The sequence below is a fragment of the Oncorhynchus kisutch genome, linkage group LG29 (assembly GCF_002021735.2).
Source record: "Oncorhynchus kisutch isolate 150728-3 linkage group LG29, Okis_V2, whole genome shotgun sequence".
Lineage (NCBI taxonomy): Eukaryota > Metazoa > Chordata > Actinopteri > Salmoniformes > Salmonidae > Oncorhynchus > Oncorhynchus kisutch.
In genome coordinates, this window is record NC_034202.2 from 2,300,756 (window position 1) to 2,323,235 (window position 22,480).

At 42.5% G+C, this 22,480-nt stretch overlaps 1 protein-coding gene across 2 annotated transcripts in view; it reads right to left on the reverse strand.

The window, feature by feature from the left end:
- The window catches only part of LOC109873669 (protein SCAI-like), a 49,756-nt gene continuing 27,276 nt past the window's right edge, over positions 1-22,480 (reverse strand). The window contains exons 6-17 of one of the 2 annotated variants that reach the window (XM_031809559.1): positions 9,433-9,529; positions 9,061-9,159; positions 8,490-8,642; positions 8,286-8,387; positions 7,986-8,087; positions 7,041-7,119; positions 6,825-6,924; positions 6,526-6,607; positions 5,753-5,825; positions 2,903-3,076; positions 2,714-2,814; positions 1-2,577 (exon numbers count right to left, since the gene is read on the reverse strand). In XM_031809559.1, coding sequence (XP_031665419.1) covers positions 2,428-2,577; positions 2,714-2,814; positions 2,903-3,076; positions 5,753-5,825; positions 6,526-6,607; positions 6,825-6,924; positions 7,041-7,119; positions 7,986-8,087; positions 8,286-8,387; positions 8,490-8,642; positions 9,061-9,159; positions 9,433-9,529 — 1,312 coding nt within the window. In that variant the 3' untranslated portion in view covers positions 1-2,427. Of the gene's footprint in view, positions 2,578-2,713; positions 2,815-2,902; positions 3,077-5,752; positions 5,826-6,525; positions 6,608-6,824; positions 6,925-7,040; positions 7,120-7,985; positions 8,115-8,285; positions 8,388-8,489; positions 8,643-9,060; positions 9,160-9,432; positions 9,530-22,480 lie in introns of both variants that reach the window. The other variant, XM_031809558.1, reaches the window with a different exon arrangement.

Sequence of the window (22,480 nt, forward strand, 5' to 3'; positions counted from 1 at the left end):
TCTCTGTCGGCACCATTTTTATTATGAATCTTCTGCAATACGGATTGAATCTAGTCCTTAAATGCACAACAGGGCCTGGGAAGCTCACAGGGATCCACAGTACTCCATTAATGATCTAGTTTTCAACTCTATTCTTTAAAAAAAAAAATACGTATGCACTGTCATTAAGATTTAAAAGGTCAAAATGTGGACTCAAATGTAATTTCCCAGGGCCCGAGACTTGGTTAGCCATCTGCTGCAGAAGTCATAGTAAAACTCCTTGTATGCCATTTTTAAACGCAGTCTAAAGTCAGAGTCATGTTCTGATTTTGAAGGGGTCCCTGATGAATTTGCTATCACAAGTAGTCCCGGACCAAAAAAGTTTGGGAACCCCTGGCATAGGGAACAATGGAATGGATGGTCTGGCATGTCTTTTTAACCGACAGCACGGCAAATGAGATTAGATCATCATTCAATACAGTAAAGTGCAAGGATACAATTGATATCATCATAAATGTCAACAAATAAACAAAAATATAACTGCCACGGGGAGTAGTATTTCCCATGTTGAAATGATCCACTTTTGCAGTCAATGCTACAATGGGAAGAAATGTCAGTTTTCCCCTGGCTCTCCCCATGTCCTTGGAATGTATGCTGGCTGAACTTGACCAAAACAACCCGGATTAGAGAATGTGTAGTTCATTCATTAAATTGCTATGCTAACAGGATATCTTTTTCACAGTTAATACAATAAACTATATGACATATGTAGAAAAGACAAACATCTCTCTATTACATACTGTTATTTTCAATTATACATAAATATACACATAAATAAATAAAAATCTCAGTAAATACGAAAACAGAATGTGTTTGGCCATCTTTGTTCATCATCACACACACATGTACTTAAAACTGATAGCCTGGGGGTCTGTTTCAGCACTAGCCGTTTCCATTTCTTCAAGCCCCCATCAATATAAGGAAACAAGACTATGCTTGATGCCATGCAGGGCACAGACTGCACAGCTAATGCTGGAACTCATCTGCTATCAGGCTAACATGAACTCGACTGAGTAAACTCTATGGACAATAATACTGAGAAGCCATGCAAAGAAAGAGGGGGGAAAAAAGCAGCATGTACTCTCTCCAGTAAACCATCATGCTTCAGAAATCCACTTAAACACATCATTATGGGGGCTTAGGAATGAAGAATGACACAGGGCCTCTGTAAGTCGTACATTTCCCAGAAGCCAACAGATTTTGAATCAGGAGCGGTGAATCTCAATAGAATATTACTTAATTCCCACTGGTCTGAAAGAACTGGTCAGGAGAGTGCAGGTAAAGGAAAGAATACGTATGACTATTGAGATGCATTTCCCAAAACATATAGGCTACATCAAAGGGAAAGAGGCCGCTTCCAACCCTACAATGCAAGAGTCTCACAAGATATGCTGCCAACATATTATGAAATCCAATCAAGGCCAAAGGAAAATCTTTGAAAAGAGCCACCCTGGTTCCTCAAGTGAATTCTTTGAAAAAGCAGATGATTGGGCAAGGTTTTTCTTTTTAGCCTGTGTGAGGGTGGGTATCTGTGTACCTGCGGGGTGCTTAAGCCTATACCCATGTTAAACCCAGTCTGAAAATGTCCTATGATACAAGGAGTAACAGACAGTGAAAATAGATTAGTGACCACCCGCTTGCCCAGTCACTGCACTACAGGAGCTGACATGTTTGCAGACCCAGAGCCGCTGACTGCCCCACCACCCTATGTTAGTACCTAGAGAGTAGGAGCTAGTGCCTACGTAGTAGGGGCGGTTTCTAGAAAGGGCTAAACTGTTCATTGGGGTCTGCATAGACATCTGTTAGTTGACCCCTCCAGGCCTCAGTTTTACAGAAAGGACACATAGAAGAGGAGACTTCCCTACAGCATTGAAGTCAATTTGCAGTGAACCAATTGCAGGCAGTGCGGTCGTAAAACTACGTTAATCTATTTTCCATCTTTTTAAGTTTAAAATCCCTTGATATCTTCATGTGTCCTCCTGCTGCCCTCAGACTAAAATAGCTACACCACGTGCTCCTTTGAGTTGAGTTTGTTTTTATGAGTAACACGGACATACATGCTCATCTCATGTGTATTTAAGTAGATGGGTGACTTGTTAATGTTTTTTATTGTGCATGGTGCACTGTTGACTTCCACAAGTAGCTGTATGACTATTCAAAATAAATATAGCTGATATGCAAAAAAATAGTTTTACATAAGGTGGGGGAAATAAGGGGGTCTTGGGTTCCAAAGAAACAGACACTATAGCAGTGTGTTCAACAAGTGACTTGATTACCTCTGAAAGATGATGAGGACTCTCCCCTGTGAGAGTGTGTATAGTGGTGGTCTGTGTGTCTGTAGTTGGTCTGTGTTTGTAAAGTTGTGGTGACTAGCTGGTCAGCTAAAAGTCAGTAGTTCACGTCCAGCGCTCCGTCCCAAAAGAGGCGCTGCACATCCAACATGGCAGCCAGCTCCAGAACGTGCTTCCGCAGGAAGCTGCTCTCCACCGTGTCCTGTTTAGGGAGCTGAGGGTACGATTCTGGGAAGCTCCTGGACTCCTGCAAAAGGCAGACAGAGAGAGACGGATATTACATTTACCCCCAAATGATCATAACTTCTGCGAATAACTATGGGAGATGTGAATAACATTGGGAGATGTAACTAAGTACCAAAGGCACAGTAAAACAGATTTACCTGGAAGAGCTTGTGCATTCTCAGTGTAGCCGAGCAGAACACAAAGCGGATCAGTAACAATCGAAGGAACTCGTCACCGTAGAACTGTAGAAATGCTTGGTCTGTGAAGGAGAAATTCCACCGTTATGGTTGTGACATTTGCACTTAAAATGACAAAACGTATCACAGAACTGACAAAAAAATAAGTACCTATAGCTCGTGAGTGTGTAATCATCTGGCCAATGTCACGGAACACCTTGCATAGAAACTGCTCAGCCTTCTCCCACAATCCTTGGCGAAGGCTGCTCAGGCCACACACGGACAGGAAAGCCAGAAGGGGGCAGTACAGGAAGAGTGTGAAGAGGCTGCCGCGCTGGGACTGGTCTGCGAGAAGGAGACAGAGGGTGACAGAGATGAGGCATTTATACAACAGTCTTTCTCAGAACACCTACAAAAACTATGTCTCATCTCACATGGCTTATTCAGACCACACAGTTCTAAACCAATCAATAAAATGTATTAAAATAACTGCAGAATCCAATGGAAAATAAGTAGGCCTAAACAAGGACAATGGCTGGTTTTAATAGGCCAACACATGGGAGAATCAACTGACGAGCTCTGAGAGCCATTTTCTAGGATAGTTTACACACTTTAATTGCAGACTTCAACAATGAAAGTAACTGACTGTTGCCTGTAACATGCTAATTAAGAGGAGTACTTGTCACTGATCTATCCGGCTACCACCCGGTATTCTACCCTGCACCTATGTACATAGTCATTGAACATTGGTCACTTTAATACATGTTTATATATACAACTACTGCTGTACACACCTTTTCTATTCATATACTGAGTCCATACTGTCTATACACACCATTATACAATATGTATATACAGTGCCTTCAGAAAGTATTCATACCACTTGACTTATTCCACATTTTGTTGTGTTACAGCCGGAATTCAAAATGGATTAAACATAAAAATGGTTCTCACCCATCTACACACACACACACACACACACACACACACACACACACACACACACACACACACACACACACACACAATACCCCCCCATAATGACAAAGTGAAAACATATTTTTAGACATTTTTGCCAATTTATTGGAAATTAAATACAAAAGTATTCCCACCCCTGAGCCAATACATATTAGAATCACCTTTGGCAGCGATTACAGCTGTGAGTCTTTCTGGGTAAATCTAGGTGCTTTGGACACCTGGATTGTACAATATCCAAGTTCTGTCAAATATTTATTTATTTTTATTTAACCTTTATTTAACTAGGCGAGTCAGTAAAGAACAAATTCTCATTTACAATGATGGCCTACCCCGGCCAAATCATAACGATGCCGGGCCATTTGTGCGCCGCTCTATGGGACTCCCAATCACGGCCGGTTGTGATACAGCCTGGAATCGAATATGAAGTCGATCATTGCCAGACAACCATTTTCAAGTCTTGCAAAGATTTTCAAGCAGATTTAATTCAAAACTCCGCCACTCAGTGTCACGTTCGTTGTATGGATGAGACCAAGGCGCAGCGTGAAATGAATACATCTTCTTATTTAATGAAACTAAGAACACTCAAACAAACTTACAAAACGAACGTGAAGCTATATATGAAAAGTGCAGACACAGGCAACTAACACATAGACATAGATAATCACCCACAAAATACTCAAGGAATATGGCTGCCTAAATATTGTTCCCAATCAGAGACAACGATAAACAGCTGCCTCTAATTGAGAACCAATGTAGGCAACCATAGACATACAAAACCCCTAGACTGGTCCCAAACCACATAAACATACAAAACCCCTAGACTGGTCCCAAACCACATAAACATACAAAACCCCTAGACAGGACAAAAACATATAATCTCCAATATCACACCCTGACCTAATCAAAATAATAAAGAAAACAAAGATAACTAAGGCCAGGGCGTGACACTCAGGAACATTCACGGTCTTCTTGGTAGGCAACTCCAGTGTAGGTTTGCTCTTGTGATTTAGGTTATTGTCCAGCTGAAAGGTGAATTCCTCTCCCAGTGTCTGGTGGAAAGCAGACTGAACCAGATTTTCCTCTAGGATTTTGCCTGTGATTTGCTCCATTCTGTGTATTTTTTTATCCTGAAAAACTACCCAGTCCTTAACAATTACAAGCACACCCATAACATGATGCAGCTGCTACTATTCTTGAAATTGTGGAGCGTGGTACTCAGTAATGTGTTGTATTTTCCCCAAACATAACACTTTGTATTCAGGACAAAAAGTGAATTGCTTTGACACATTTTATGTAAATATTAAATCTTCCTTTTCACTCTGTCAATTAGGTTAGTATTATAGAGTAACTACAATGTTGTTGATCCATCCTAATTTTCCCTTATCACAGCCATTAAAGTCTAACTGTTTTAAAGTCACCACTGGCCTCATGATGAAATCCCTGAGCGGTTTCCTTCCTCTCCAGCAACCGAGTTAGGAATGATGCTTATATCTTTGTAGTGACTGGGTGTACTGATACACCATCCAAAGTGTAATTAATAACTTCATAATAACTTCACTATGCTTGAAGGGATATTTGATGTCTGCTTTACAAAAAAAAGCAGTTATTTACCATTGGAAAACCTCCCGGGTCTGTGGTTGTATCATTTTTAATTAATAAGTAAAACATTTGAACAGCATAATTCCACTTTGATATTATGTGGTATTCTGTGTAGGTCAGTGACCCCCCCAAAAATGATCTAAATTTAGTACATTTCAAATTCAGGCAACAAAATATGGAAAAAGTCAAGGGATGTGAATAGTTTCTGAAGACATTGTATATTTATATTCTGGTGTCGTTCTGATATTTCTTAGTTACTTTATTTTCTGGATTATGTGTATATTATGTCTTTATTTTAATTATTGAGGTATTACTGCACTGTTGGAGCTAGAAACACAAGCATTTAGCTGCACGTGAGACAACATCTGCAAATTTGTGTATGCGACCAATAAACTTATTTGATTTTGATTTGATACAAAGCTAAAGTAATAGTGACAAACAAACCTTGCATGCTCTGTGGATAGACTGTGGGAGATAGAAGACACACCAGCGGCTGACCAAAGAGATTGGTGAAATTCTACATGGAGATACAAAAAGCATTAAATATCAGCATTAGTAACTATCACACCAGAGTGAATTCCCAGAAGGAATAGCCCATTTCTCCATAAATGCATCTTAAAATGAGTCAAACAAATTGTTAACAAAAGGTGATCCCCTAAGTAAGCTCTACATGCCCTGTTCTCCATCTTGACTCCATATCTTGAATACTGGTGCTCCCCCAGCGTTGTGTTTTTCAAAAGGTGATCCCCTAAGTAAGCTCAACATGCCCTGTTCTCCATCTTGACTCCATATCTTGAATACTGGTGCTCCCCCAGTGTTGTGTTTTTCAAAAGGTGATCCCCTAAGTAAGCTCTACATGCCCTGTTCTCCATCTTGACTCCATATCTTGAATACTGGTGCTCCCCCAGCGTTGTGTTTTTCAAAAGGTGATCCCCTAAGTAAGCTCTACATGCCCTGTTCTCCATCTTGACTCCATATCTTGAATACTGGTGCTCCCCCAGCGTTGTGTTTTGGCACCTTGATTATTTTGTTTTTATACAACTAATAATAATAAGATGAAAATCCAGTGAACTACCATCAACCAATTTAAGTATGCTGATGAAAGTCTTAATGAAAACAATTTGTAGAGTGTTTTGGCAATGTCTGAAAAGCGCCTCAAAGTTACCATTATCTTAACACATTTGTTTTTCATTGTAATGAATGTAATTCTCACCAACCTTATAGGCTGTGCTGTTGGAGGAGTCCACAATGACAAAGAGAGGCTTCCGAGTGAAAGGGAACAAGTCCCCAGGGTGAAGGCTAAGGCATACAGGAGTCAACAGTCATTGCATGTACACACGCACACATTGTACAAACAACCATTTCTGGCAAATATCATAGAGTGTGTTTAGAAATAACATGGGCTGTGTGAAAAGTTCAATGTAACTTTTTAAAGGCCAATACTGTACATGCATCTCATGTCTGCCAAACGTTAGAAAACATTGAGGACAGTGGACTGTCAGCGCCTGATCTTTACCAGTGCATCTCTTTTTGGGCTTGGTTCCTTTTCTGCCCCGTCTCCCCGTTTACCACATCACGGTTCGTGTTGGTGAGGACTCCTCCAAAGTCATATGGTCCTGATAGAAAGACAAAGTTAAATACATTTTTGGGAAGAAATGATCAGATTAATTTCAGCTCCTGCTTCAAGAAGCTGACCAGTGAGTGCGTGTGTGTTTACAAAATGCTGGTGTACCCTCATAATCCAAGCATCCAGTAGGGAAGACTCCAGTAGCTGAAAGATAGACGAGCAGCACACTGTTCACTGGCAACTCCTACAAAACAACACCACCTCAAATCAGCCAATACCATCCTAAATGTTTTGAGCTTGGTCAAACCTACATTAATGTATTTAAAATATAAGGTAAACTCACCCCATTCCGTACAAATGTGCGCAACCGCAACATTCAAACGAGGCTACAAAGAAAACTAATGGGACTGTCGAGACTGTTGATGTCAAAATCGGGGGTGTGAACTAGGTTTCTATTCAAGCGTTGATCGACATGCTAATGGCTCGATACTATTGGAGAAAAGTAGGAATATCACTCGAATGAGCCATTGCTCATATTTTAGAGAAGACATCTGTCAGTATTGAAATCTGACATGTATGATATACGTTTTAGTGATCTAAAATTCATATCCCTGTTAACTTCCAGTGTAGTGAGAGCGAATTTATCACAATGCTACATCATTCCAGATGGATTTCTGCCTGCTTTAACGCCAATAACTCAGATACACATGAAAACATGAAATGACCCAGGGAATTGATAGAACCTTCCATTTTGTTGAATTCTGATAGGATTCCATTGGGATGTACTCTAAAACAGGATATGTTGTTTCTTCTGTTCAGCGGTTACATTTCCATTGGGTAAGACTTGATTTGATGTAAAATTATCTGAGGTAAGCTAGACTGATCATTTTTAGCACAGGACAGTACCAATAAAATGGACTACATAAAAGCTACTTGCAATTTCCAAAAACCGCCAGAGCTTAAAAAAGGCAGATACAGGTGGGGGTGATGAAAAATAGATTAAAAGTAGCAACAACTTTGTTCAGCTCAGCCAAGCATGGCTAGCCTACATTTTAGAACATGAAGGCAGAGCAGAGGGGACAGGTGGGAGACAGTCAGTTGGAGACTGACCTTAAAGGAGGCAGACAAAAAGGTGAAGAGCTGGCTGAACGTTGGCTTGTACAGCAGGTACTTGTGTGGGTTCTCTCTCTTGGCTGGCTTCTCGCTGGGTTCCTGTGAAGGAAGACATCGGGTAAGGGCCTGTGAAGGAAGACAGTGAGTAAGCAGCTGTTTAAAGGACAGGTTTCATGCAGGGTTGCCAGCGCTGCCTTTCGCCCGAAATCGCATGAGACTTTTACATTTGCAATATTCTGGATGTGTCGTTGTCCACAAGACATTCATGTAAAAAGCATGTTCAGTATTCCCCCTCACCAATGTTCCATGTTTAGATGTCGTTGTAGCCAGGTTGACTGGTTCCCGCTCCAAAGCTTGGAGAATGCGGAACATATCGATGGTTAGCTCACTGAACTTCACCTGACAAACACAAAATAATATAGTTTAGAATGTGGGTCTACAGACTGGTCTAGGGGTTGTTTTATGGCTGGGCTTTAGACTAGAATGTATGCGTTCAAACACCTGGTTGTTGCAGTTGCCAATGATTAGTGCATCTGCCAGGGTGAGCTGACCAACCACCATGCCCTGTTCCAACGGAGACATGCCCCCCTCCTGTAGCCGATTGGATATGACGACCACAGTATTTTCATTGTTCAGCACCACAACTGGGTCTGCCTGCTCACAGAAACAAACACACTTTACAATTGTATCATGCACAGCTTCCCTTGTACTCCATTGTGCACACCATTCCAGTAGCACGTGTGTGGTACACATTATCTTTCACTCAAATTAAAGACTTACAGAAATGTACAATCATAATTCCCCCCCCCCCTCCCCTCCAAAATCCAGAATAAAATACAATACTTCATGTTGAATAGGTTAGTCACTGGTGTATGTACTTTAGTAATGGTCGTTGGGCAACATCCTTCTTTTCAAATGTTTGCTGACCTGTGGAGGCCTCCTTTAAGTGCTGCTATATCCTTCATTCATAAGTTATGATGACATTTCCCCCTTTCATAGTAGGCAATAGGCAGTAGAAACAGAAGGTAAAATGCATCAGGTGATTCAGTCGGGTTATTCTTTGGGATCTGACCTCCAAAAAAGCTGCCACTTCCTGTAAGACCAGATTCCATTCTAATTGATCTTCTGTGTTGAATCGCTGCGTATATTCCTCAATTTCCTCTGACAGCTCCTACAGGAGGGGAGACAGATATTATGTACACAAAGATACTAATGCATGTACAGTTGAAAAACTATTGCTGCTTGTAGGATCTTAAAGGAAATATACTTCAATTACAGTCAAAGGTTTACCAGAATAAACATTTCAGGCTGAAACGTGTGTTCTTTGTTCCTGTGTTTTCTGCATTTCACTTCCTACTAAACCCCAATATAATAAAACAATACAAAAAGATTGAAAGATTCAGAACTTCCTCTGGTTCTTGTTTGTTTTCCTCAGGTTTCTTACCTTGACCAGCACCTTCACTAGGTCCATCTTGTTCAGAAGTAAACAGACTACTATGTAGCGGGCATAATACCGGAGCTTCTTCACTACCAACTCAGGCCTAACAGGAGGGGCGGAGACAATAGAAGGAGAGTTGTGTTACAATCTAAGCATAATACCGGGGCTTCTTCACTACCAACTCAGGCCTAACAGGAGGGGCGGAGACAATAGAAGGAGAGTTGTGTTACAATCTAAGCATAATACCGGGGCTTCTTCACTACCAACTCAGGCCTAACAGGAGGGGCGGAGACAATAGAAGGAGAGTTGTGTAAAATGTTTTGCACCAGGACTAAATTAATCTAGCTTTTGGAACATTCACGCCGTCATCAACCATTTTGTCACTGCAGGAATTCTACCATTACAGTGCATTTGGAAAGTATTCAGATCCCTTCACTTTTTACACATTTTGTTACAGCCTTATTCTTAAAAATGTTTAAGAATTTCCCCCCTCATCAATCTACACACACACACACACACACACACACACACACACACACACACACACACACACACACACACACAAAATCCCATAATGACAAAGTAAAAACAGGTTTTTAGAAATTCTCGCTAATATTTTTTTTTTTGAACTCTGACCATGAGAAACAAGATTCTCTGGTCTGTTGAAACTAAGATTGAACACTTTGCCACTGAATGCCAAGCGTCAAGTCTGGAGGAAACCTGGCATCATCCCCACGGTGAAGCATGGTGGTGGCAGCATCATGCTGTGGGGATGTTTTTCAACTGAAGGGATTGGGAGACTAGCCAGGATCGAGTCAAAGATGAACTGTGCAAAGTACAGAGCGATCCTGGATGAAAACCTGCTCCAGAGCGCTCAGGATCTCCAACTGGGGCGAAGGTTCATCTTCAACAGGACAACATCCCTAAGCACACAGCCAAGTCAACGCAGGAGTGGCTTCGGGACAAGTCTCCGAATGTCTTTGAGTGGCCAAGCCAAAGCCCTGACATGAACCCAATCTAACATCTCTGGAGAGACCTGCAAATAGCTGTGCAGCGACGCTTTCCATTCAACATGACAGAGCTTGAGAGGATAGGATCTGCCAAGAAGAATTGGACACACTCCCCAAATACAGGTGTGCCAAGTTTGTAGCGTCATACCCAAGAAGACTCAAGGCTGTAATCGCTGCCAAAGGTGCTTCAACAAAGTACTGAGTAAAGGGTCTGAATACTTACGTTAATGTGAGATGTCCTTTAAGTGCCTTTTGGCAAACTCTAAGCGGGCTGTCATGTGCCTTTTACTGAGGAGTGGCTTCCATCTGGCCACTCTACCATAAAGGCCTGATTGGTGGAGTGCTACAGAGATCGAGTTCAGGGAAAAGAGAGAGAGAGATACAGCTGCATGTAAGCTCTCACATTTTCCAACATGTTTTTTACAAAAATATATATTTGGAGTTAGATAAACTTAGATTTTTTTGGAAGGGACAGGATGTTACCCTCCACAGCATAACCTTCACCCCAGATCAAAACTCCAAACATACAACCTAATTTTGGACAAAATTACCTGGAAGGATTAATACTATCAAGGACACCATCAAACCTGGAACTGAGACAGACCAGACAGACCAGATACAACTTCAATTAGCACTGAGGTGTGAAGTGAGAGGTGTCGTAGCCTTTGAGCCCAACAAATGGCAGGCTACCCCACCCAAATCCGGAGTCCTTGAAACCACATCCCGCTCAGAGACCATCCACTGGCATTTGCTCCAAGAATTCTGCCTCCAGAAATAAAAGCTTCTCCCAAGTGGGTGTGACACTTATTCCCGTTGCCTGCTGCACTGCTGCTTGGATTCCACCTGGCGATCTGTTCACCGTCTGCCCTGTCTCCTCCTGTCTGGTACATGTACCCCCACCACACTCCCCCCTCTCCTCTCGCTCTCCTTCAGCACACACTCACAGGTGGGGTGAGTGATTCTGAACTTACAATGGCTAGCCCCAAGTCGTTATATTGTATTTCTTGTGCATTTTGCTATTTGCCTCATGACTCCTGCATGCTTTGTTGACTATGAACTTTCTTGTTTACTGACTAGCCCTGATGCTTCTCCCTCTTTCCCCACTGCCCCGCTACATAGGTTCTAACTGCAGGAGGTCACTGAGTCCAAGGTGCTAAAGGAGCATCTTAAACTTGACCCCAAAATGACATCTGGGTCAGATGGTTTAAACCCTTTACTCATTAAAGGTTTCTGCCCCTATCATCACCAAGGTTATCTCTGACCTTTTTAACCTGTCTCTCCTCTCTGGGGAGAGACAGCCTCCCATTGCTTGGAAGGCAGCCACAGTTCATCCATTATTTAAAAGGGGGAGATCAAGATGATCCTAACTGTTATAGGCCTATTTCTATTTTGCCTTATTTATCAAAAGTGTTGAAAAAACTCAACTGACTGGTTTTCTTGACTTTTATAGTATTCTCTCTGGTATGCAATCTGGTTTCCGCTCAGGTTATGGATGTGTCACTGCAACCTTAAAGGTCCTCAATGATGTCACCATTGCCCTTGATTCTAAGCAATGTTGTGCTGCTATTTTTATTGACTTGGCCAAAGCTGTTGATACGGTAGACCATTCCAATCGTATTGGCCGGCTAAGGAGTATTTGTGCCTCCGGGGGGTCTTTGGCCTGGTTTGCTAACTACCTCTCTCAAAGAGTGCAGTGTAAAAAGCAGAGATGCAAACTGGTGAAGGGCCCAAAAAGGTGACATATTTTCATTGCACTGAAACACAAAACATCCCTGCTGAGGGGATTTTTTATTTTAAATCAGCTTTAAAATTCTAATTTCTAGTGACTTTTAGGCTGAATCCCTTCTTGAAATGCAGGTTAACTGTGTACTAATTCTAATTTCTAGTGACTTTTAGGCTGAATCCCTTCTTGAAATGCAGGTTAACTGTTTAAACTAATTAAACAACAGACTATTATCTATATGGTCAGTTTCTGTTTGTAAAGTGGTTAATGTGAACCTAACTCACAACTAAACATTTTAAGGAAAACAATTCAATGTTATTTCAAATCAAATGTTATTTGTCACATGCACCGAATACAGTGTAAAGGGGGTGGGGCAATGCAAATAGTCTGGTTAGTCATTTGATTAGATGTTCAGGCTTGAGGGTAGAAGCTGTTCAGAAGCCTCTTGGACCTAGACTTGGCGCTCCGGTACCGCTTGCCATGCGGTAGCAGAGAGAACCGTCTAGGACTAGGGTGGCTAGAGTCTGACCATTTTCAGGGCGTTCCTCTGACACCGCCTGGTAAATAGGTCCTGGATGGCAGGAAGCTTAACCCCAGTGATGTACTGGGCCGTACGGACTACCTTCTGTAGTGTCTTGCGGTCGGAGGCCGAGGAGTTGCAATACCAAGCAGTGATGCAACCAGCTCTCGATGATGCAGCTGTAGAACCTTTTGAAGATCTGAGGACCAATGCCAAATATTTTTAGTCTCCTGAGGGGGAATAGGTTTTGTTGTGCCCTCTTCACAACTGTCTTGGTGCGCTTGGACCATGTTAGTTTGTTGTTGATGTGGACACCAAGGAACTTGAAGCTCTAAACCTGCTCCACTATAGCTCCGTCGATGAGAATGGGATGTGCTCGGTCCTCCTTTTCCTGTAGTCCACAATCATCTCCTTTGTCTTGATCACGTTGAGGTAGAGGTTGTTGTCCTTGCACCACACGGTCAGGTCTCTGACCTCCTCCCCATAGGCTGTTGTGTCATCGACAACCTTAATGATGGTGTTGGAGTTGTGCCTGGCCGTGCAGTCACGAGTGAACAGGGAGAACAGGAGGGGAATGAGCACGCACCCCTGAGGGGCCCCCGTGTTGAGGATCAGTGTGGCCGACGTGTTGTTGCCTACCCTTACCAACTGGGGCCACCCATCAGGAAGTCCAGGATCCAGTTGTAGAGGGAGGTGTTGAGTCCCAGGGTCCTTAGCTTAGTGATAAGCTTTGAGGGCACTATGGTGTTGAACGCTGACCTGTAGTCAATGAATAGCATTTTCACATAGGTGTTCCTTTTGTCCAGGTGGGAAAAGGCAGTGTGGAGCGCAATAGAGATTGCATCATCTGTGGATCTGTTAGGGCGGTATGCAAATTGGAGTGGATCTAGGGTTTCTGGGATAATGGTGTTGATGTGAGCCATGACCAGTCTTTCAAAGTACTTCATGGCTACAGACTTGAGTGCTACGGGTCGGTAGACATTTAGGCAGGTTACCTTGGTGTTCTTGGGCACAGGGACTATGGTGGTCTGCTTGAAAAATGGTATTACAGACTCAGACAGGGAGAGGATGAAAATGTCAGTGAAGACATTTGTTAGAAGGTCAGCGCATGCTCGAAGTACACATCCCGGTAATCCATCTGGCCCTGCGGCCTTGTGAATGTTGACCTATTTAAAAAGGTCTTACTCACATCGGCTGCGGAGAGCGAGATCACACAATCGTCCGGAAATGCTGACGCTCTCATGCATGTTTCAGTGTTATTTGCCTCGAAGCGAGCATAGAAGTAATTTAGCTCATCTGGTAGGCTCATGTCACTGGGCAGCTCTCTGCTGTGCTTCCCTTTGTAATCTGTAATAGTTTGCAAGCCCTGCCACATCTGACGAGCGTCGGAGCCAGTGTAGTAGGATTGCATCTTAGCCCTGTATTGATGCTTTGCCTGTTTGATGGTTCGTCGGAGGGCATAGTGGGATTTATTATAAGCTTCCGGGTTGGAGTCCCGCTCCTTGAAAGCGGCAGCTCTACCCTTTAGCTCAGTGCGGATGTTGCCTGTAATCTATGGCTTCTGGTTGGGGTATGTACGTACAGTCACTGTGGGCTATTTATGAAGCCAGTGACTGACGTGGTGTACTCCTCAATGCCATCGGAAGAATCCCAGAACACATTTCAGTCTGTGCTAGCAAAACAGTCCTGTAGCTTAGCATCTGCTTCATCTGATTACTTTTTTATTGACTGAGTCACTGGGGCTTCCTCCTTTAATTTTTGCTTGTAAGGAGGAATCAGGAGGATAGAATTATGGTCAGATTTACCAAATGGAAGGCGAGGGAGAGCTTTGTCCGTCTCTGTGTGTGGAGTAAAGGCGGTCTAGAGTTTTTTTTCCCTCTGGAAACATTTAACATGCTGGTGGAAATATGGTAAAAGGATTTAAAGTTTCCCTCCATTAAAGTCCCCGGCCACTAGGAGCGCCTCTGGATGAGCGTCTTCCTGTTTGCTTATGGCCGTATACAGCTCATTGAGTGTGGTCTTAGTGCCAGCATCGGTCTGTGGTGGTATGTAGACAGCTACGAAAAATACAGATAAAAACTCTAGGTAGATAGTGTGGTCTATAGCTTATCATGACCTCAGGCGATCAAAACCTCAAGACTTCCTTAGATATCGTGCACCAGCTGTTGTTTACAAATATACTGTACATAGACCGCCACCCTCACAGTCTTACCAGAGGCTGCTGTTCTGTCCTGCCGATACAGTGTAAAACCCGCCAGCTGTATGTTGTTCATGTCATCGTTTAGCCATCACTCAGTGAAACATAAGATATTACAGTTAATGTCCTGTTGGTAGTTTTATCTTGCTTGTAGGTCATCAATTCTATTTTCCAATGATTGCATGTTTGCCAATAGAACGTCATGGCAGTGGAGGTTTAGTCACTTGCCTACGAATTCTCAGCAGGCAGCCTGTTCCCGGGAAAGCAGTATATCCTTCACATCGGACTCGTCAGACTCATTAAAGGAAAAAGCTTCTACCAGTCCGTGGTGAGTAATCGCAGTTCTGATGTCCAGAAGTTATTTTCGGTCATAAGAGATGGTAGCAGCAACATTATGTACAAAATACGTTTTATTTTATTTTTTACAAACAGCGCAAAAAAACTAACACAATACACAGTTGGTTAGGAGCACGTAAAACATCAGCCATCCTCTCCGACTGTCACGTTCTCACCTTAGTTCCTTTGTTATGTCTTTGTTTTAGTATGGTCAGGGCGTGAGTTGGGTGGGTTGTCTATGTTCCGTTTTCTATGTTGTGTTTTGCGTCTGGCCTGGTATGGTTCTCAATCAGAGGCAGGTGTCGTTAGTTGTCTCTGATTGAGAATCATACTTAGGTAGCCTTTTCCCACTTGTGTTTCGTGGGTGTTCGTTGGTTGTTTATTGATTTGTTTCAGTGTTCATTAAAATATTTAAAATATGAACACTTACCACGCTGCGCATTGGTCCGATCCTTGCGACTCCTCGTCAGAAGAGGACGAGATCCGTTACACCAGCGCCATTCTATCATGTTCTATTTGTTGCCTAGACTTTACTGCAAATGACACTCAAGTCCACAGAATAAACAATACATTAACATTTTATACGGGTTTATGTAGTCGAGTCAATATTATGCCACATACATTTTAGGTCAATATTTCTCAAAGGATGGAGTTATTTCCAGATATTCGGGAAAGTTAGCTAGCTAACTCATTGATCCAGCTTTCAGGAACAGTCCCTCTGATGCTGTACTGCCCAACAGAACAGAACATTCATAGGTAATACATTTCAGAGGTGAAGTTAAACTAAACCCAAATAGAACTCTCCTTTCCTATACCCTCATACATTTTCACAACACTTTCTTTTAAAAATATATGAATTGCAAACATAAAAACATAAGGTAAATGGTGGCAGAAAACAGGCCTCAGATTCCCCGTCCTAGGCCCGGAACAATCTGGGATTTATTCGACAAAAGGGAGAGTACTGTAGGGAAGGAGATGGCTGGGTAGAGGGTTTTCCCCTACTTCTTTTTCTTAGCCCGGACAAGTATTTCAAGTGCCCACTTGCGCTGTTTTGCAGCATGCTTGAGCCTTGCCCTCTTCTCCTTTCAGCTGCCGCCCTCTTGCTCTCCTGAGCACTTCCAGATGGCTGACAGCCATACTCGAGATGTCGTCTTCAGTCTTCCAGCAGACTCTGCTGCCACTGTGTCTTGTCTACTGTTCCTGCTGACCTGATGTTTCTGCAGAGCCTTTTGTCCACCTCCCCAAACCTTGCATCCTCCCATTTAAACATGTCCACTGCAGTCTTCTGCTTGGAGTGCAGGGTGTACTTCAGTCTGTCTTGCATTGAACGTTGAGATGTTCATGTTGGGGCTTCGTGTATCAATGATGTCATTTATCCAGCTAAACAAAGACTCAACCCTGGTACCATGAAAGAAGGAGAGGGCACCTTTCACCACATTACCCAGGGCTGGATACTTCAGTGTCTGGGCCAAGACATGAGCCCAGCACTCCACCATGTCATCTCCCTCTGTGAAGCTGGCCAGGCATGGTTTGATGGTGTATCACATGATCAGTGCTGGCTGGTGAGAGGTGGCCCAACATTGTGCTCAGATTCTTCAACTGGATCACTGCCTGCGAGTGGCCTCTCAAAATCGTGTCCAGAGCAGACAGTGACCTGTGTGTGACTTTACAAGGGCAACTTCTTCTGCATGTAAAGTTCAGGGGTGGTGTAGGCTTTGGTGACCTGTTCCATGAAAGACTTCAGCAGCTGAAATATAGACACCACAAAACTGACAATTACTTCATGTTTTGAAACAATGCTAGATAGTTAGTACTTAGCTATCTATCTATCTTAGCGAACTAACGACTTAATGTTTTCCCTCTGTGGTTAATTTTCAGAATGAGAGAGTTAGGTGAAGACGAGGCATTGTTTGTTAAACACTTCTGCTGTAACTGGCAAACTGCTTTTCCACTCTCCGCAGTCTTTCCAGAGCGCGGTCTGATGCTGTAACTAGTAAGTTGGTCATCTCTTCGCTCTTCAGTCGCATGCTGCCTTTTGTTATTTGTTAACGATTGAGCCTTGGATACAGCCAGTATGGCTCCAAACGCGCATCACCCCCCTCAAACTTTTCTCATCTGAACAATTTTGGATTCAAAATGTGAATTTGGCAGAAAAGTGACTAGTTTGCATCCCTGATAAAGTCAGAACATCTGCTGTCTCAGCCACTGCCTGTCACCAAGGGTGTAGCCTAGGCCCCACGGTCATAGCTCAGGCAGTAGGAAGCTCTCTCATCCATTTATATGCAGATGATACCATCTCATACTCAGCTGGCCCATCCCGGATTTTGGGTTTAAACACTCTACAATAAAGCTTTCTTAGTGTCCAACAAGCATTCTCTGCCCTTAACCTTGTTCTGAACACCTCCAAAATAAAAGGTAATGTGGTTCGGTAAGAAGAATGCCCCTCTCCCCACAGGTGTGACTACCTCATACAAGTACTTGGGCGTATGGCTAGACGGTACACTGTCCTTCTCTCAGCGCATATCAAAGCTGCAGGCAAAAGTTAAAACTAGACTTGGTTTCCTCTATCGTAATCGCTCCTCTTTCACCCCAGCTGCCAAACTAACCCTGATTCAGATGACCATCCTACCCATGCTAGATTACAGAGACATATTTTATAGATCGGCAGGTAATGGTGCTCTCGAATGGCTAGATGTTCTTTACCATTCGGCCATCAGATTTGCCACCAATGCTCCTTATAGGACACATCACTGCACTCTATACTCCTCTGTAAGATGGTCATCTCTGTATACCCGTTGCAAGACCCACTGGTTGATGCTTATTTATTAAACCCTCTTAGGCCTCACTCCACCCTATCTGAGATATCTACTGCAGCCCTCATCCTCCACATACAACACCTGTTCTGCCAGTCACATTCTGTTAAAGGTCCCCAAAGCACACACATCCCTGGGCCGCTTGTCTTTTCAGTTCGCTGCAGCTAGCGACTAGAACGAGCCGCAACAAACACTCAAACTGGACGGTTTTATCTCAATCTCTTCATTCAAAGACTTAATCATTGACACTCTTACTGACAGTTGTGGCTGCTTTGCGTGATGGATTGTTGTATTGTTGTCTCTACCTTCTTGCCCTTCGTGCTGTTGTCTGTGCAAAATAATGTTTGTACCCTGTTTTATGCTGCTTGCTCTGACATGCACGGTCAACTATGGAAACTTATATAGACAGGTGTGTGCCTTTCCAAATCATGTCCAATCAATTGAATTTACCACAGGTGGACTCCAATCTACAAACAATTCTAGAAACAGCTCAAGGATGATCAATGGAAACAGGATGCACCTGAGCTCAATTTCGAGTCTGGGGTCTGAATACTAATTTACATAAGGTATAATTTTTTTGTTTTAATAAATTTGCAAACATTTCTAAAAATCTGTTTTCACTTTCTCATTATGGGGCAGTGTGTGTAGATTGAGGGGGAAAAAAGTATAAACTCAGCAAAAAACAGAAACGTCCCTTTTTCAGGACACTGTCTTTCAAAGATAATTCATAAAAATCCAAATAAACCCTTTACAATGAAGATCTGTGAAGGTAACTTCTTACGGCTAGCGGAATCCCTCGACAACATCAAAAATATTTTCGGTTGTTTCTCTTTGTTATTTTTGTTATTTCCGTGTTCATTTGAATAAATATGGACACATACCACGCTGCACCTTGGTCCTCCTCTTCTCCTTCATACTGTCACATTCTGACCTTTATTTCCTTTGTTTTGTCGTTATTTAGTATGGTCAGGGCAGGGCGTGAGTTGGGGTGGGCAGTCTATGGCGGCAGGGTAGCCTAGTGGTTAGAGCGTTGGACTAGTAATCGAAAGGTTGCAAGTTTGAATCCCCGAGCTGACAAGGTACAAATCTGTTGTTCTGCTCCTGAACAGGCAGTTAACCCACTGTTCCTAGGCTGTCATTGAAAATAAGAATTTGTTCTTAACTGACTTGCCTAGTAAAATAAAGGTAAATAATAATAAATAAATATGTTTGTTTTTCTATGATTTGGGGATTTCTATGTTTCGGCCTAGTATGGTTCTCAATCAGAGGCAGGTGTCATTAGTTGTCTCTGATTGAGAATCATACTTAGGTAGCCTGGGTTTCACTGTTTGTGGGTGTTTGTTTCTGTGTCTGTTCACCACACGGTACTGGTTTCCACACAGACCCTGAAGGTTTTCCGATGCCTCGCAAAGAAAGGCACCAATTGGAATATGGGAGGGGGAAGGCAGACATTGAATATCCCTTCCAGCATGGTGAAGTTATTATTGACACTTTGGATGGTGTATCAGAGCATGTGAGCGGAGTTGAGCGCACCGCCCCATGTCCATTCCAACCGCTCCGCTAAAAAACGCTCAGCGCTCAAAAGAAAAAAAAACTGCAGCTCCACATTTTCTCCATTCATTAAAAATCCCAATTTAACCGAAGTATTGAAACCATAGATTTGAATGAAAGGTACTTGAATAAACATGAACAGGTGAATGTAAGAAGTGCACATCATTTCGAATAGGCTACATGTCATATTAAACAGCATAAACACACTCTCAATATGTCAGGAGCCAGACTGGGAGCCTAAGGAATGAAAATGAATTATTTGGCTATATTATTTCTATTATTTCAAGGCTACAAAGAAATACATTGTGAAGCATTTGTGAGTGCTACACAATAGGCTGGTAGGGACATCAATCAATCAAATGTATTTATAAACCCTTCTTACATCAGCTGATGTCACAAAGTGCTGTACAGAAACCCAGCCTAGAACCCCAAACAGCAAGCAATGCAGGTGTAGAAGCACGGTGGCTTGGAAAAACTCCCTAGAAAGGCCAGAACCAAGGAAGAAACCTAGAGAGGAACCAGGCTATGAGGGATGGCCAGTCCTCTTCTGGCTGTGCCAGGTGGAGATTATAACAGAACATGGCCAAGATGTTCAAACGTTCATAGATGACCAGCAGGGTCAGATAATAATAATCACAGTGGTTGTAGAGGGTGGAACAGGTCAGGAGTAAATGTCAGTTGGCTTTTCATAGCCGATCGTTCTGAGTTAGAGACAGCAGGTGCGGTAGAGAGAGAGTCGAAAACAGCAGGTCCAGGACAAGGTAGCACGTCCAGTGAACAGGGAACAGGGTTCCATAGCCGCAGGCAGAACAGTTGAAGCATTGTATTAAATTATTATAGTCTATAAATTGTGCATATAGACTGTGACTTAGAATTAAATACAAAATACATTTAAAATGACTTAGTGCCTTGGAATTAATTTTTTGATTTCATTTTTAGATACAGGAGTTTGGCCAGTCTGGGGCTTCAGGCTCATGCGATGGTGCCTCGAGAGCAGGTCAGCAGCAGCGAATAACCTCTACCCACTTGCAAAGCCACTGGGGATGCAAAACACCTTTTTGCCCACTCTGTTTTACATTTTTCTATAGGTAGGCCTTAAGGTTTTTAGGCAAAATAACCCAATCAAAACAGAAAGCTCCTTGAACGTGGGAATATGCCAGGCCTAATGGGCCAAAATGAATTATGACCTATTGTATAGGTAATAGAACAAAAATGAATGAAACGTTTAAGATATTATGTTTTTCTTGCTACTCATCTTTGTACGTAATTTAGCACCTGTGTGTTCTATCAGTTTCTTTATGAACATCCAACTCCATGACAGTAGCTAAAGCAAGGGGCTGTAGCAGGACACAAGTAGACTGCAAATGCATGCTGGGCCGGGCATGCCCGGACCTCGTGAAGTGAACGCCACTGGAGCAAAATTAGAGTGGGCAGAAGGCTGATGCTCCAACATTTGGGAATCTCGCTACACGCTCCAGTCAAATTGGGCACACTCCGCTCCAGCTCCGCTCACATACTCTGGTATCAATATACCCAGTCAGTGCAAAGATAAGCTTCCTTCCTAACTCGTTTGCCGGAGAGGAAGGACACCGCTCAGGGACTTCAGCATGAGGCCAGTGGTGATTTTAAAACAGTTACAGAGTTGAATGGTTGTGATAGGAAAAAACTGAGGATGGATCAACAACATAGTAGTTATTCCACAATACTAACCTAATTGACAGAGTGAAAAGAAGGAAGTCTTTCACAGAATAAACATGCATCCTGTTTGCAACAAGGAACTAAAGTAAAACTGCAAGAAATGTGGCAAAGCAATTAACTTTTTGTCCTGAATACAAAGTGTTGTGTGTTGTATTGGATTTGACCCAAACATAACTGAGTACCACTTTCCATATTTTCAAGCATAGTGGTAGCACCATCATGTTATGGGTGTGCTTGTAATCGCTAAGGACTTGGGACTTTTTCCAGGATAAGAACATTTATGGAATGGAGATTAGTACAGGCAAAATCCTAGAGGAAAATCTGGTTGACTGCTTTGCACCAGACACTGTGAGATGAATTCACCTTTCAGCAGGACAATAACCTAAAACACAAGGCCACACTTACACCGTAGTTGCTTAACAAGAAGACAGTGAATGTTCCTGAGTGGCGAGTTACAGTTTTTAATTAAATCTGCTTGAAAATCTATAGCAAGACTTGAAATTGGCTGTCCAGCAATGATCAACAATCAATTTGAGAGCTTGAAGAACTTTGAAAATAATAACATGGGCAAATATTGTAGAATCCTGGTGTGCAAAGCATGTATTCTTACCCAGAAAGACTCAAAGCATTTATTCTTACCCAGAAAGACTCAAAGCTGAAATCACTGCCAACGGTTATTCTAATATGTTTTGACTCAGGGGTGTGAATACTTCTGAAATATAATTGTATTTCATTTTCAATAAATTAGCATACATTTGTAAAAACATGTTTTCACGTTAATGTTTCATCCATTTTGAATTCAGGCTCTAACAACAAAATGTGGAATAAGTCAAGGGGTATATTTTCTGAAGGCACTGTTTAAATGTGATTGTAATTTGGCTCTGCCTGCCATAAAAACCTTTAACTATCATAAAAAATATCAAAAAACGTATCATTACCCAATGTGGATTTTTGCAAGCTAAATCACGCACCACCTTTCACATCTCAGTGGTTTAGCTGGGTCCTGAAAACAATTCTGTCATGTTGTGTTGCTGCCATGCTATGTTAGCATGCCAGCTAATCCATCACTGCGTTCACCGGGTTCAGCAGTAAACAGACAATTACTGCTGAACCAGTAAATTGTTAGCATGCCAGCTAATCCATCACTGCGTTCACCGGGTTCAGCAGTAAACAGACAATTACTGCTGAACCAGTAAATTGGGGCAT